Source organism: Spodoptera frugiperda, chromosome 23 (assembly GCF_023101765.2).
Source record: "Spodoptera frugiperda isolate SF20-4 chromosome 23, AGI-APGP_CSIRO_Sfru_2.0, whole genome shotgun sequence".
Lineage (NCBI taxonomy): Eukaryota > Metazoa > Arthropoda > Insecta > Lepidoptera > Noctuidae > Spodoptera > Spodoptera frugiperda.
Genome location: NC_064234.1, coordinates 11,066,248 through 11,084,454, shown reverse-complemented (window position 1 = coordinate 11,084,454; position 18,207 = coordinate 11,066,248). Strand labels below are relative to the sequence as shown.

Sequence of the window (18,207 nt, the reverse complement as noted above, 5' to 3'; positions counted from 1 at the left end):
TGTCTTTAAGTTGTGTGTTAGTTAGAATTAGGGGTCTTGGTGTTCGTTTGTTGGGCCTTTCTTGTATCTACTTAATTTGGGTCTGTAGTTAATGAATGGCTTTATTCCGAAACATGCATTGAATACTTGACGATTAAAATCGTGTCTTTTATTTCTCATAAAGCATGAGGAGTTGTATATTACTTTGATTTTATTTTCCATAATATTGTAGCTATGGATAACGCAAATGTATTTTAGTCATACATTTACAGTTCCAGGTTACTTTCTAATCTGATTTTTGAGAACAGAATGTGTAACAGGCAAAGGATTGCTTACTTTAAATACGGTAAAATCAAAATAAGCACTAAACACTATAACAATAAAGGTTATTTTTGCTACCTACCAAGAACTGATTAATTTCTTAAAAGAAAACACCTTTTATTCCAATAAAGAGCCTTATTCTCAGTTTAGCTGCTTTCGAAGTAGCCCATCAAAATTATAACCCAAGAGAAACTTTTGGCTGTGAAAATTTTCTGGAATTTTGGCAACAATTACTTGTTTGGATAGACCCTTTCCAATAATCCCTGAAGTTTATCGGAGTTGTAACTTCAAGATAGATTCTTAATGCGAAACTTGTAATTTTAATCTTCCCTCATCAACATAAACCAAAGTTTCTTCATCTTTATTGTCAGTTCAAGTTTGAATCTTAATTCATAAAAATACCTAACTTTATCTTAAAGGTACTTTGTTTGTAGAGTGCCCGTTAGTGCGGCTGCCGAACAGGGTGTATCGGGCTTGATTTGTTGTTCAGGCAAAGAGTTATTTGGGTTTTTTAAACAATCTTTTTTTGCTTTCTTTTTTATGAGGGGGAATATCATCCAACGTCTTCTGCTGTCTTAGGCGAGGCGAGAGTGAGGATTAGTCTTTTACTGACTAAAATCCATCCCGTTCCTACTCCTGCTTTTTGAGCCGGATCCCCGGAAAACCCGTTAGGAACCTGCGTTCCAAAAGTAAGAAATAGGCTAAAACCCATCAGCAAGAAAAAAGGTGACGTAATACGTGTGTCATTATATTTTGCAGTAGAAGAAAAAAATATCCGACTCCATTCTATCCTAGCCCATATGAAATCTATACAATGTATGTAAGTACATGTTTATACATGTAGCAAACTGTACCCTTGCCGCTCTCAGCTGTTACCACGTCATGTAGAATCCAGTGCCTCGGAAAAAGGATTATAAAAGTGCTAAAATGTTCGCTGGCTTAGTAAGGAACTGTTTCTATTTTACTCCTTGTTACTTTGAGAATATTTTTTATCACTTGTGTTTTATCATACTGTTATCAACGAATACTTTCTTTAGTAGATAGTTTCTCAGCATTGTGTTTAAAGTTCAATTACCTTTGATATTTAGGTTCTTAATAATAATATGATCAATATTTGGGCTTGAACCGTTTTACCTACAGTAATACCATGTTATAATCCAATGGTAGGTAATAACTGGTTAAAGATATTAAATTATTTACAATTTGTCTTTTTGTCTTTTTGTGTATTATTTTACAAACAACTAGCTGTGCTGTAACCCGCGACTTCGTCCGCGTAGAATAAATGACTTATGGCAGAATTTAGGCCGGGTTTTTGAATTATCAATTCAAAGAATATTTTACGGCTGTAACCAATATCATCAGAATCGATTCAGTAAGTACCTAAGTTATAATATTAGCAACTCTCCACCTCCACGCTAAACCTACAAACAACACAGCAAACGAACAAACATCAAAATTCAAAATGGCGGATGATACTCACGTGTGCAATGTCTCGGCTCATCAGACGAATCCCCGCAATCATTCGTACCATCACAGAATCGATTAATCGGTATACATTTCTTGTTTGCACACAAATACTCGGAGATTCGGCATCTAGTATCGTTTCCATGTAAGACTGGTAGCAGTTCAGGTTCTGGTATATCTTTGGGACTGTCTCGCTGGTAGATGTATACTTCTTTGGTCTTCGGTGCTTCGGTTATCAGGTCGCAGTCGGTGAGGTTGAGAAGCGTTGCTATGATAATTCCAAGGCCTAAGGCTATGTTGCTGGCACCTGGAACAATGGGGAATTTGATTAGTAAGTTGTTAGCATTTACAACGTCACAACGTCATGTCTTTTATCCCCAAAGGAGCAGAGATGATATGTTGATTAATATGTGTTTTAAAAAGGTTTGGTTTTTCTGATTTGTTATAAGAATCATCGGGTTTTTCATCATCAAATTTTAAAGCTAATATTTACGTAAGTAAACCGTTGTTATTTAGTCAATAAAGAAAAACAGCATATTTTTTAAATTCTCAACTCATTTTCTCTTCACGCCATTTCAATTACTGTTGCGACTTTTTCTGTAAATAAGAGAGTATCGACCAGTCGCATTATTAAGGTACTCCCAACACACAAGGTAGACACACAAGTTGATTAGAAACATAAGCAAACATGACGCAAGATCATGTTTGTTTTTAATTCCCTTTTGTTGTGATCTTTCCCTTCTTTATCGCTCGCCGCTCTAATTTCATCTTTGTTATGTACTGATTTAGATTTAATTTCTGTTATCTTTTGGAATTAAAGTATCTACGTTTTGTTTTGTGTTTAAGTTAATATAAAGTTAATTTAATGAATCAACGTATACTGCAACGCTTAGGTATCTACTAAAATCTGAAAACGGTTGTAATAAAAATATGTAAAAAAACGTGGCACGTAAAATACTAGCCAGTATTTTACGTGAAGTGTTCAATTTGAATAACAACTAAACGAATTGAGAAATGACCATAAGATCAGTGGAAAAAATGATCGTATCACCCAAGTCAGCTCATATACCAAATTTCATTTAAATCCGTTCACTAATTTTAGCGTGATTAACGAACAAACATCCCCTTTCTCAATTTTATAAGTGTGATTATTTCGCTACAAAATATCAGACCCAAATATAGCAGCATAATCCTACCAATAAAACTACCAAACCGTATCAATAAACAAATCTAAAACAGCACAAACCTATAAATAAAAATCTCTTTCTTTAAACTCTAAGAACAAGATATTAGCACGGATACAAACCGACTACAGAGGGAATCTTCGCAAAAAAAAAAACATTATTCAATGGCAGCTCCACAAAAAATAACTTTTCAATATAAGCTCGTTCATCTTTTCCCAACTAGAAAACTTCTTGTTCCCCCGGGTTTGAACTGAATAGCAGTATTTTAAGAGTAACTCATCAATCTTGCTCGGTACTGTCTCAATGACATCTTTTCATGTTCCGCGTTTCGTATTGAAACGAGTTGAAAAGATTAATTTTATTCAGTGTTTTTTGAAATTGTTGGTTTTAAAATCGGTAACTTGGTATACCTTTTTATGGTATAAACCGGTAAACGTGCAGACGGATCACCTGATGGTAAGCAATCGCCACCGCTCATGGACACCCGAAACACCAAAAGCGTTACAAGTGCGTTGCCAGCCTTTTGGGGTTAGGAATTTAAGGGTTGTTGGGGAATCGGGGATTAGAAAGATTGGGAAGGGGATAATTGGACCTCCGGTAACCTCACTCACACAACGCAAGCGTTGTTTCACGTCAATTTTCTGTGAGGCCGTGATATCACTCTGGTCGAGCCGGCCCATTCGTGCCATTGCATGCCTCTCCCATACTTGTATGAATATTATATTTCAAAACATATTTAGAGTAACTTAGCCTTAATCAATAACTTGGTATACCCATCCGAATATGTTGAGAAGGAAAGCTTTGATATATCGAGTTGTTATGTGGCCTAAACGAGTGTCTTTTGGTATTTGTGATCGTTTTCCATCGCTAATCAAAATTTATGGTATTGATATTAGATTCCGAAATGTCACGTGATGATGCGTGACGGAATTCGAACATGAACGTAACTATACAAATAGAATTACTTCGCAGCAGTCGTTTCTCGTCTAAGGACTTTACTCGTAGATTTCAAAACTCTCTTGATAGTATTTGATACTTCAACACGACAATACAATCATGTCTCAAGTTTCTTATCTCAATTCTTTGCCTTTTATTTAGTTTACTAAAGCGTGTACTTTGACGTCTCTTATTCTATATTTTTTTTTTGTGGTAATATAATGTGTTTTTAAAGGACTTAAAAAAGTTCTTAGCTTGACCTGTTTGTGTGTAAGTTTGTGCGTGATTATTTCACGTTTGACTGAACCGATTTTGATATGGTTTTCAGCATAGTATCTTTCAGACTTAGACAGACGAAGAAGATTTTAAGTGTATTATCTGACTTAAAAAACAGGGTTAGCACTTTTAATAGAAGGCAGTTTTTTAAAACAACTTATGTCAATGATTAATCAATGACCATCGTCTATTCCAGAAGATTTTATTTTAAAAGCAAGGAGAAGGAGCACCTACAATTTCGCTATAAAGCAAGCTAGTCACAACTTCATTAAATCTTCTACAGGTCTCTTTGAACAATTTCTGTACCAAAACGTGCTACAACATTATTATCGCCATTCCCCATTCAGAACACTCCCCAAAACAACACAATAGCCACTAACAAAGACCGAAATAACAAAGACTAAGGTTCTAACTTAGGTGTGAATTGAAAATTAATATACTTCGAACAATGTTATATATCGTCAGATAGTTCATTATTCGCCGATCGTGTACATGCACCGCTGAACATGGATCAAACAATCAGCGGGCGCACATTGTAGGAAATGAAATAGAGGGGAAATTTTACATAACCACCATGTGGATGGAGCCATTTCTCTCCTATAATGTGACGGAGATTGGCTCTGATTGTGGTGTTACTTTTTACGTTTTTCACATATGAGTTTTATTTAGACACTAGCAGCTTCACTCGTATCGATAACAGACTTTGTGACTTCATTTTCTAAAATAAAAGTATAAAATTCTCAGTTAGTCCTTATTACATCAGCTACCTGCCAATAAAAATCCCGTCAAAATCGGTCCAGCTATTTCAGAGATTAGTCGGAACAAACATCTATGGTGGAAAAGCACCCCTATTGTTGACCTTCAGGAATCTCCATGGGTCGTTTCTAAATCGATAAAGAATTTCGATACTAACTGCATTAGAGGTGAAGATTCAGATTCATTTGATAGTGCTGCAGCTACAAAGTCAAAGTCAAAGCATTTATTTCAATTAAACCTAAATTAGGCCTATCCTAAATTAAATTGTCTGTCAGTCTGTCTGTCAGTGAAGCTAGGCGCTCGTTCCAAAGTGTAGCTTCGTTCTACAGTGTGCTATCCGGTTTCTATTAAATGTGTAGCCTTCTAGAATATCTCTTATAATGCTACTTGGTTCAGACCAAGTAGCATTAACCTGTATGAATAAGTCTGTATGAAGTCAGCTTCATACAGACTTATCCATACAGGTTATACCGCTACTCCCTACCTCTACGCAAATAAACCAATGTTCTCCATTATTATGCAAGTAGTTTTTACTAGTCCAAAGTTTTATGAACTCTATAAAAATATTTTTCCGTTCCTGATTTCCCTTGCGATTTATACGAAAATGCAATTTTATATTTTTGAACCGTTGAACTGTTTTAAAATTAATAGGTGTGTTTGAATGTTGTATCTAAATATTTGTTGCAATGGACTGAGAGGTGTAAAAATATTTTTTTTATTGCGTAGATATCTAAACATTTTTTGAAATACAATATTCATACAAGAGCCATGCTTTGGCACCAATGGGCCGGCTCGACCGGAGAGAACGGCCTCACTGAAATCCAACGTGAAACACCGCTTGCGTTGTGTGAGTGAGGCAACCGAAGGTCCAATCCCCCTAATCACCGATTCCCCAACAACCCTTAAATTCCTAACCCCCAAAAGGTAACGCACTTGTAACTCCTCTGGTGTTTTGGGTGTCCATGAGCGACGGCGATTGCTTACCATCAGGTGATCCGTCTGCTTCTTTATCGGCTTATACCATAAAAAAAGAAAAATACTAATACTCTAATAAACACAAATATCATATAATACTGGAAGTGAACCACAACATTCCTAAACTTTGTAAGGCTATGTGCGTAGGCGGGTTGTTGTTTTGATTTCCGAACATCTTGCCCTACACGCATTCTGTGTAAATAACAGCATGACGTCATCTGCCTGTTACCACTTCCAGTAATTATTGTTAGTGTAATATTAGCAATTTTAGATCATGTTACGTTATCATTAATGTTACGAATACATATCTATCTTGTCTATCTATTTAGAAACCGCTGAACAGACATCTTTATGTTAAGTGAGAACTACATAGATGATATTTTTGGATAAGTAATGATAAATTACAATAATCTCTAGAATGGTCAAAACAATTGGGATCCTACATCACAAAAGGGTTGAAGGATTTTGACCAATCACGACAAATAAGAACGCCTTTTTTGAGGGGAAATGATCCAATGACTTATCTCGCCTTGGGTGAGGTGAGAAGCGGTGTCACTCTCTCATACTGACTAAAAATCACCCGGTAACCCGCAAGGCAGTCCGCAGAACGCACCTTTGAAATTTTGTTCAAGCGCGTAATTCTACTGAATCAATACGGGTCTTACAAATTATCTAATAATACCACCATATGTATTCTCGTTGAATTTATCAATAAAAATATTCATAAGAGACAAGAAAAGCGAAAGAAATTACCTTTATGAAGACCAAAATATCCCTCAGAGATTTCTTTCCTCATAAGAAAAAGATAAATCTATTAATACACACATAGGTACTCTTAATACCATTACAGAAAATGATAAAAGTAACTTTATCACTTTATCAATAAATGTTATTTTTGCTTGTAATTGTAGCTCAACCCTCTGGGCTAGTAATTAATCATCCTTCCTTTTGTTTTGCGGCGGTCTATTGTTTTATTTATGAAATATCTTTAGGAAATGTTATCAAGGCATGACCTTGACTTTTTATACAGACAGAAAGAAAAATTTTGTTAATCTTGATGCTTAAGCTAAACCCGCTTCTCATGCATAAGGGCGCGGATACTTCACGGCATCAGAATAAAACAGTCTATCACCTCGTTGATTCGTGATGATGAGTCTTGAATACTCTTCTCAGTCCTATTATTTTCTACACACCATCTGTTTGACCAGTGACTGTATTTGTCTTATTATACAACTTATAACTTAGTATGTACTCGTACGTACGTAAATATTAAGCTGAACGAAAAGTACAACAGAACTCTTATGTAACTCCTTTTTTTTATTAAAAAAAACTTTGTTTCGCACTAAAATTGTGTCCTGTACTGTGAATGCGTTTACTGTATTTGTATTTTACATGACACCCAGACCCGAAACAACAATTTCTGGATCACACAAAGAGTTGCTCCTTGCTGAAATCGACCCCAGCAGCCAGTTGCCCAGCTACCGCACTAGAAAACGCTTCTGTTCTCAAAATAAAAATTAGGTACACCCTTCCCCGTTACACGTCGCCATTTCTAAAGACGGCTATTCATGCTCACAATATTATCGCATGTCACACCTCTCTACTATTATTGTATGGCACATACACCCTTGTCATAGGAAGCATGATCTTCAAGCGATAAGTCATTTGGATTGATGGCAACATTCTGGGGATCTATTCACCTGTTACATTTGTGACAGTTGGATGTTGGATGTGACATTATAATATGTTATGTTACAATATATAATGAAGTATGTTCGGTTAGGTTTATGAAGTTATTGGGATTTGGTTACTATAGTAACGTGTTTGGGTGTTTTAGTTCGCAATATTACATGGAGAATTGACATATCTTAGTCAACATCTGTAATATAAAAATAAATCGGGCGGTTTATAGCAAAGAAAATAAAAAAAAAACAAGAGAAATGCAGAAAAACAGGGAAAGTCATTTTTCACATACAGTGCCATCTCTGATACAAGAATAAGTCAAGCCTTCTGGCGGCGAAACAGAGTTCGCCGCGTTTGCTAGTTTCTTAAAAAATGTGTATACCTAATACCAACCTTTTTAACCTTCATAGTCGGTTATGAACAACTGATAAAAACTAGCCTTAGTATCAGCTTAGTGGCCGACAACAAAGCGTAATTTTTAATCTTTTAAGTCATAAACAGGTAAAAGCGCCAATGACTATATTTTACCAATATTAAACCCTAAAAGAACAGACATAAGTTATAAAATTGACCATCAAACTCTAAATTGGTTTGAAAATTACCAAATTTTAAAGCTAGTAGTCATTATATTAAAGAAAGTTCTGCAGTAATTTGTTCAAGTAGGCAAATGAAGAGAAGTTTTAACGGCTTGAAGAGCAGGTGCAAAAGTTTGGCAGTCGTACTTAAATTGAGCTTGTAATTACATTCTGTGCGTGTCAACATAGGTGTAGGGGGGGGGGGGGGGTTATTACGCAAATTCTCAAACGAGTTATGAATAAATTAAGTTTACACGATTGCATATGTTTTAAATTGCAATTCGTTTGTGTTAAACAGAATGAATGAACATAAAATAACATTATTTAATTTTGATTTTATATTGTATCTTAAAGCCTCGTCCCCACTAGGAACATTTGTCGAGCGACAGGAAACATCGGGCGATGTCGGACCTCAGACGACATCGCCGAGCGACATTGTTGACTGTGCGACAAGGAACAGTTTCGAAGACATCGTCCGATATCGCCCGATGTTTCTGAGCACACATGTCGCGCGACAAATGTTCCTAGTGGAGACGACACTTTAGTATACAACGACTTTAATTAATTCCCTATTAATCACAAATATGCTAACTCATAATGACCATCCGTAAAACAAATAATTATAAACCTTATTAGCATATAAATAAGTTTAAATATAAGTTGCAGGTCGTTTAAGCCTCGTGTGTACTTTCAAGGCAAGTAATAAAGAAGTTTTGCTGTGAACACGCGAACACTGGCCGGTTGTGCAGTTTTTTGCGGCCATGCGAGTAAAACTGGCCGTTAGTAAAATGTATTCCATATTTAAATATTTATTTATGGTTATGATTAAAAAAAAATTTTTTTTCTTACTTCAATTTATTTATATTAACCATTCGTTGATCTAGTGAATGCAAAGCTGACGGCTAAATTTGAGCTCTTTTGTGTCGAATTTATGAGTACTAATCTCTCTCAGGTCAGTGCCCCATTTCTGGAGAAACAACTAATAAACCTAAACATAATGTAGTAATATATGACTCTTATATTTTTTTAGGGCACTGTTTTTTTCCAAATAAAAAGGTTCGATCAATGAAAAAATAGATAAATTTGTTAGAACAACAGCCTGTTAAATTTTACCTACAAAAATCCTTTCTAGTACGCGTTGCCTAGCAACCAGCTCACACTGTTTGCTTTGTGTGACCACGAGAGCAGCGTGTGTAATTCATGGAAGTTAGGTAACCTACAGTTTCCAAGCTCCCGTGTTTGTCCAGCCAATGAAACGGGCGCTTCGGTTAAAAAATAAAACTGTTAACTAATGAAAATCGTTTTTAAGAGCTACACTCCAGTTAGGTCCGGTTAGAGTGGGAATTTTCGTTTTTTATATTTAATCGTGTGTAGCGAGATTGTCGCTTGCGAGGTAAATTCTAAGAAGAACATGACTTGAGTTGTAACACTATTTTATGGAATATTAGGTTAGGTTTTTATGGAATAAGTTTTTAGATAATATTTTTTGGGGAATAAAACGCATACAAGCAGTCGAATCTCCCGATGGTAAGCAATCAGCATCACTCATGGGCATTTAAAACACCAGAGGAGTAACAAGCACGTTACCGATAAATACGACAAGTATGTTACCGACATGTTGAAAAAAGCGTTCTTTTCTTGAAGCTAGAATTTACGTTACCAATATTTTGCCCCTTATTTTAACAATATTATGTACCAATGACTTCTACCAGCCTCCTCCTCTAAAATAAAAACGCAAACCAAAAAAATGGAAATTGCGATTACCTCTCAACACTCTCAGAGGCAACGTAAAGCACTTTGTAAAGAGTTGAATTAACACGTTAGACTCTTATTAACGCCCATTACGTAAATTGGATGCTAATTCAAGTTGCGTTCAGGCGCTACTGCGGTAAAACCGAGCGCTAGGTTTTGCTGATAAAAAGTATTACTATGTTATACGCTTTCGGATACTGTAATTTTACTTTCAAAGTTGAATACAGCTAGATTATGTTGATAGTGTATGTGGTAGAGTTTTGTTTCAGTATATTTACTAATCAGGGACTCTAATTATATTTCGTTTTTTGTTCTGGCTCGAGGAGTAACGAGTAGGGACGGAGTAGTTTTTAGTCAGTAAGAATCTAACTCTCTCGCCTCATCTAAGGCGAGAAAAGAAGAAGAATTTTCCCCCTCAAATATTTATATGGAGCCGCTGAAAGCAGGTCGTTTACAACCAGATATGATGATGTTGATGATTTTTTTTAATAACAAATGTCCCTGTCTTATTCTAACCTTACTCTTCTAATGTATGTCGTAAGAGCCTTCAGGTAAGTTTTATTTAACAGGGACTGGGCTGCAGCGATCTCTATCTTGTATTTGTTGGACTGTTGTGTATCTTTTGGACTGTTATCTCGAAACTGTCCAGTGTTAAGATTATGGCAAACACCTCTTATGTAGAGGAATCACATAGGCTGACAATGGATTGTTACGAGCTGTTTATAATGGTTTATGTGAGACATAAGCCATCCAATACAAAAATCAGTGACAACATGATCAATAAAGTCACGAAAAGACCAGAATAAAGAAAAAGAAAGTCATAAAAGCCACAAAACAGAGATTCAACCTTGATAGGATTACCTTAGAGTAGATAATGCTTTAACTTCAGATGGTATAGACATGTTGAGCACGGATTGGAGATAAAAGTATCAAACTATGTTACGTGCTTTCTCGGTTTAGTGCAAAACTTACGTAGCTTGGGTTTTGGTAAAGGATTTTCTGGTAACTATCTAGAGTAATAAATAAAATTGGGGACTGTTTGTTATATTGAAATACGAGTAACCGCTTTTTACTACAAGCATATGAATATACATACGACATATAACTACACCATTTTGTTTATAATATGTGTATGTCTGTTTGTTCTAACTGATCTCTAAATTAGCTGAACCGATGTTGACGAAACTCTTACTGCCAGGTAGCTAATATACTAAGGAGTAACTTATAATGATTATTATCTTTATTATCCTACGGTTAACTTTCCTTTATCAAACTAGTGTTTCTCTGTGTGACTAAATACTCTAAACATACATTAACGAACCTAACCATATTTTAAGTCAACAACTTAAAATGTCAGGTTTCAAAATTTAGGTCCTAAAGGGGCAAGGACCTAAGCAAAAGGAACATAATCCCTAAATGGGATTTTGACTGAAACCCAACTTTCGGGTATAAAGCACCCACTTAATGATGATCTCAAAGAGGGTTTAGTTAAAATAGTTTATAACTTCACAAGGGATTTACTCTTTGAAATACTGAAGAAACAATTTTGTTTTAAAGACAGTTTTAAATTATATTTTAACGTTAACGAAACAATGTTTTAATAAATTAATGGATGGTTAAAATATTAATTAATTATGTTGTGATGTGGAATTATAATATCCCAAAGGGATAGGGTTGGTAGACGTAATGTTTTATAGCTTCCTCGAAAATACTAGCTACTATCCGCGCGGTTTCACCCGCTCTGCTCGGTTTCTTTTGATTAGTACCTTCTTCGAGCAAATGCACTATCCAACATAAAATAATTATTCAAATCGGACCGGTTTGTTCTGGAACTTAGCGGGTTCAAATAAAGAAACAAACTCTCCAGCTTTATGTATTAGTAAAGATATAGATGTAGGAGATATATTATACGTACTTGTTTCTATGTTTTTACATAATCAGTCCTGTGATAGGGTACTTCTGTTTATAAAAAAATCGTTTATCTTAATAGGGTTTTTTTGTAAACCATAATATTATGTAAATATAAAACTTAAAATCAAACAGGCATGGCTCATATTCGTACTAGAAAAAACGAGGCATCTACCACATTATTGATAACGTGTGATATAAACAAACCACGAATCCAAATTGCTATGCCACTGCCGATCAGTTTAAATTGTTATTAAGTGAATTTAATATGAATAACGAGTTAATATCCAGGTTAATATCCTGACAGTAACCATATAACCACAACTGCGTTCAGCAAACAAGTTCGAACGAGAATTGCCGATATATTTTGTCGTAAAATTCTATTACAATGCAAGTTTTATACAATATTCACAATATGGAATATAATCTTGTTTAACCATTGTACGTTTCATCATTATCATTAAACTTGGCTTAATTAATAAATAATTGTTTAACAAAACCCTGCTCCAAAAACTGATTATGTATGTAGGTCATGCAAGTAGGTAGAAAATTGGAGGCAGTGGCTTCCTTTTGTAGACTGTAATGTCCCAAACCACGAGGCTGCTGAGCTATCGCGACTGCCGATCAGTTCGTAAAGGCGTCGAGGAAGGCAATTTGATTAATACGCCGAAATTCCGCTTGTTAACTAAGCGGTCCTTTGGGGCACGGGCGCATAGAGTGGGGACCTAGGCGCCCACCCAGTGCCTCAGGGAAACGGTGGCAAGTGGTCACGTGCTGCCGTGCAACTTGCACAGCAAGGCTTTGGGAAACACGTCTCCCTAGGGAAGTGCCGTAACAGGCGTTGCACCGTGGGGTTCCGGAGCAGGTCTATTGAGAGGACCCGGTGCCCCTTACAGGTGTTGAGGGTGGCCACCGGGGTGGTTTTCAGAAATCCCACACTCCCTAGTTATCCCCAAAAAACTAGGCGTTTTGAAGGTTTCCCCCGTCACCAAAAAAAAAATTAATATGTAATGCAAGTAGGTACAAAATAAAGGTCAATGCAAAATAGTCCTTTTACTTTATACATATAAGAGTCCGTTTACTGTACATGTAAGAGAGGTCTTTCGCATTCCAAGTGGGTAAAGTAATTACCATGTGGCAAATTTCGAAATTTAAAATTATAAATTCAACTGAATTTGATCGAAACTAGAGGACGTTCGGCGTTGTGATTGGCCGGCTCTGAAGAATCAACCAATCAAACGTGTTAAACGTAAAACCATCTCGCACTAAGACCTTTGTTCGCAGGTAGGTACTGTGAAACTAATTTCATAGACATAAATAAAACTCTAATAAAATAATGAATAGAAACTTCAAAAAAAAAAACAAACTAGTGGAAATAAGGTAATCGAATGAACGGATCGGAAAGGGTAGGGTACGGTATTCCCAATGGAAATTATGAGAAATCTAAAATTCTACGCGAGACTCAATAGATCACAATGTGTTTACTAACGTTCTATCCATCACTCTTTCAATATCTGATTGCGTACAAAATGTTCCTTCGAAGATATATGGAGATCGGTAGGTACCTACTGAGATCGCTCGATTGGTCAAATAACCGGAATCGAAGCTAAGAAAGATCAGATTTATTAAGGAAGAAATCTTGGATTTAAAGTTCTATCAAAATACTACATTGACAGCCTATAAGTGGCCACTGCTGACCAAAGGCCTTTTCTCAAAGAGAAGGTTTGAGCATTAATCACCACGCTTGCTCAATGCGGGTTGGCAATTTCAAACTTATAATTAGAAATTATATGCCTAGGTTTCGTTTTAAAGTTTTTCTTCGCCATTTGTTAGTGGTGTCTAAAAAACATATGACTTGGAAAATGTCACATTGGTACTTGCCGTTGGTAGGTTTTTGGTTAAAATTCATTTGGTAATTAACGTTGATATTTGTTAAGCTATCAAGTTAATATAGGTATATTTTAAAGCACACCAGTTAAATTGAGTTATGGAACCCGCCTCCAAAAATATTGACTCCTCTTAAGCTCACACGAGTAATAACTCACAGTAGGATCACTCAGTTACCCTTATCCCTTATCCATCAACCCAGAATCGATATCCATAATCAAAACAAATAATATTAAGACATTGGATTTAACTTATACCCTTGTCAGGACGTCATCAAAGATAAAACCCACTTGCTCCCATTTCTTGTTCCAAGTTATTGGTAGGCTATCAGATCTCTGCAAGTTCCCTTATTGGAAACTTGTCAAACGCGAGGTGTGACGGGTCGCGGAAATGTCAGGGCAAAGAGACATCTGTCAGATGGCCCGGGTAGGGGCCCACTTGCAGCGGAAAATGGCAATTTTTTTTGAACTTTTTCTACGTGTCCTATCTGTTGAATGTAACGCCCGCTTTGAGTGTAGCTAACAACCTGAATGGGACGCGGACTGCGTCAATATTTCTCTTGGAAAATGGTCGGCGTAAAATGTTACCGAAGCTGGTCGGTGTAGATATTTTTTTTTATAGATTGCACCGTTTTTCCCTGAATGTGGACGTACAGGTGATAAATAAAATGGAATTGTGTAACAACTCTTTTGGTGTTTGCAGCAAAAATATTTATTGTGTACATATGTAATTTTCCTATCATAAATTATTCGCACTACTGCTAGTATGTAGGTGCGGCTCAAACATCATTGCTTTATGACAATTCATGACGAATGGCATTGTAATTACGAATCTTATAGTTAAGCTCAGTGTACATTAGTATTTGGTATAAGGCCAAATCAATAAGCATTATCATCCTTTTAAAAATGAATTCTTTTAAACCCGATTTCATCATCCAAATGTAGACCATAACAAACCTGCTACTGTATGCAAATTAATTCAAAATCGTTTGCAAACGAGCCCCACCCCGATCGCGCTACAGCTGGCCCTATCTCATAAACTGATTCGGAGGATCTACGGTTTAATTAAATTATTCCCATTAACACAGTTTTAGCTGTAATGCTTCTGAAATTTGATTAATGTAATCAACTAGATTACATCTAGAGTACTCGAATGTTATTGAAGGTCGTATGGAATGTTTCAACGATGTTTATTTTGTGCTGCTTTACTATATTTTGAGACGCAAATTGAAATTCTTGTTTGTATTATCTACCTACTACTTGATTCAAAAAGGCAGAGGTTACGGAGTTCACTAGTGAAATTATGTGTATAATTTATTGAAGTATCCATGCATACTTCTTATGGCCTTTCTTGGTAAAAATGATGTAGGAACGGGGTTATTTTTAGTCAATGAGAGTCCGACACTTACTCTTGCCTCCCCCAAGGCGGGAGAAGTCATTGAATGATTTTCCCCTCAAAAAATAAAATGTTTATTTAGACACGACCATAATTTCATAGTAACTGGCCAGCCAAAATGTAGTCGATATAGTGAAGGTAAGCGGAACATATCAAAGGTACGATACTCTGTAGAAACTTAGTCTCATATTTGTTTAGTGTTCAAAACCACTGAACTAGTACACTAACGGTATCTACCTAGATGTGGTCGAATTAGGTCACAAGAACCAAGTACGTTACCAGCTGTAAATGTATCGAATATATCGGAATATTGTATTCTCACTGTATGTGGTGTAAGTAGTCAGTAATTACTGCAGAACGTGTGTTGACTATCAAAAGCTTAGAGATCTACTATTGCCTAGCTTATAACACATGCAATGGTACAACTTGAATAGGCCAGCTTGATCACGGAAGTATCATCACGTCCATCGTCCTCTTACATAATACCATGAATTGATTTTTGCGCTTAACTGCCGCTCTCAGAGACAATTTAATGATTACTTAAACTATTCCTCAGTAACGATTTTGTATCGAAATTAATCAATAAAGACTGGGTTAAATACCCATTAACTGAGTACAGAGGTTAGACATTAAAAGGACGCACAGCGTAAGATGTCCACCGACAACCATCGCAGTTCGTTCGTTAAGGTCGCAGTGAGACGCTGGTTGCAGGTCGCTTCCAACCGGCCTATCTGGAAGTCATTGAAGGAGGCCCATATTCAGCAGTGGACGTCTTATGGTTGATATGATGATGATAAGACATTAAAAAACATACCCTATAACTATATTAATCTAATTCAATTTACTTCAACTCTAACGATATCAAAAACAAGACCTAAAACTAACAATTTCCCAAACTTTTCCTTTCAATTATTGACTGAGTTTCTCACTTTCAGTTAATATGATCAAGGATCGAACTAAACGAGTTACAAAGCCTACTTTCGAAGTTAACGGAGTTCCCCAATTCGAAAGGATCCCAACTGGTAACTACACAATACGAGCCACCTAAGACTTTGGGTTGGACCGTAATTTGTTGATATGTGTTATGTTCTTGTTTACTTTTAGATACTGAGGCCTTAGTACCAGTTTGTTTTACGTTTAACGAGATCGAAACGAGAGCGTGTTCGATGCTCTGATTGGTTGGTTCATTCGAACCGTTCTATCAAACTGCCTAATACATTTTTATTAATAAAAAAATATATTTTTTGTCTGTCTATCTCTTTACTCTAGCTGATCTCTGAAACGGCTGGATTGATGGGACGTTCATTGGCTTTTATAAGCTGGGATACCTACATAGAAGTAACTTAGGCTACTTTTATTTCAGAAAAAAATCAAAATTCTGTCGGAAATAAAATAAAAATCTAAAATTCCATAAAAAACATGATTCTACGCGGACGAAGTCGCAAGCAACAGCTAGTACAATAACAATAACTTCAAGATCAATAAGTACTCTCACAGCGTCACAAATCTGAACAATCCCAATCTCAATACAATCCAATAAACTTGAACTATTTCGAGTATGAATATAAATAAATGCCTCCTAAAGCTAAGTTTATAACGGTAGGAATATTATTATTTCATAAGAACAAAGACTTGTAGCATTTACTGAGAGCCTAAAGGTCTCAAGTAAAGATATTTCACGTTGCCTTTAAATAATCCTTTGGTACCTTCACTTAGAACTCCTTTAGCCATTTAAGGGCTAAGATTTCCTTTGAAGATTCTCGTTTTATTTTTAGATTTGTACATTCCATTTTCCTCTCTTTTAGTAAAGGTATTTTTGTAAAGGAGAGGTCTTAAAAGGGTAGGTACTAGGTACTAAGTACCTATCTGAAATTACCGTGTGGGTTGTAACTAAATGCAAGTACCTATGTACAATTCGTTGATTGGTTGATTTATTAGCACGTGTGCGTATTGTTCCAAAATACATACTACTAGTCTTCCGATACCGCGGGCGCGGGCGCCTCACTGATCATGCGAAAGCACGTGCGCGCGAAATTTTGTTGTTTTGTCTAGTATACAAAAAAGTTTATTTGGGAAAGTTATTTGTAATCATAAGTACAATCACGTGTTTAAATATCGGTCACTAATTACCAGTCTCCCTATATAGTTTATTACTCATTGCTCGGCTCTTTTTGGTCTTAGCGTAATGTTTTACAGTCTATAGCCTTCCCCGATAAATGCACTATCTAACACAAAAATAATTATTCAAATCGTATCAGTAGTTGCGGAGATTAGCGCGTTCAGACAACCAAACAAACAAACTCTTCAGCCTTTTATAGTATACTAGCGGACCCAACAGACGTTGTCCTGTCTACACGTCTTTAATTAGATTTTTTAATAAGCTAAAACATTCAGGACCTTTTTGATGAAAATTATTATTAAAATGTTATGACAATATCTAACGTCATTAATATTTGACACTGCGATGGTAGCGCCGTTTGTCGGATCCAATGTAAAACATTCCAAAATCAACAACTACTAATAAATTAAAAATTAAATAAAAAGCATTGTCCAGCGGACAAAATTGTGAATCTAAACCATTCTCAGATCCTCTTGAACACACACAAAAAGTTTCATAAAAATCCGTCTAGTCGTTTAAGAGGAGTTCAGTGACATACACACGTACAGAAGAATTATATATATAAAGATATATTATTATATAGATTAATATAATTTATTTCTCCTATCAACCTTTTTAATAATTCAAATCTAAACTAACTTATCAGGCTATTGGGTCTCCATTCATAATTAAATCCATGAATAATCAATACAAAACTAAGTAATCACTTAATCCTAACTTGTAGGTAAACAGTATGTTTGTTATTCCAAGGGATTATAGGTACAGAATTGAAGAAGATCTATGATCACCCGGTGGGGAAGCTATTCATATAAATCCTGATTTAAGGAAATTAATCAAAGGAGCTTAATTGGCGGTCATAAGGTTATTGAATTGATAACTGACCGGAATCGGTTTGTTACGGCAATTTAGTCCTTAAATTTGTGTAAATAAGAACTTATCTAGTAATAGACGTCTAATCGAAATAAATAGCATAGAATAGATTGCATAAAAATGCAAT

The 18,207-nt window shown here is 35.8% G+C and overlaps 1 protein-coding gene across 1 annotated transcript in view; it reads right to left on the bottom strand.

Annotated features, from left to right (window-relative positions):
• Window positions 1-18,207, bottom strand: part of LOC118266770 (uncharacterized) — a 150,568-nt gene that overhangs the window by 106,969 nt on the left and 25,392 nt on the right. Inside the window, exon 2 of the mRNA XM_035580309.2 lies at window positions 1,781-2,071. Coding sequence (XP_035436202.1) covers window positions 1,781-2,071 — 291 coding nt within the window. The remainder of the gene's footprint in view (window positions 1-1,780; window positions 2,072-18,207) is intronic.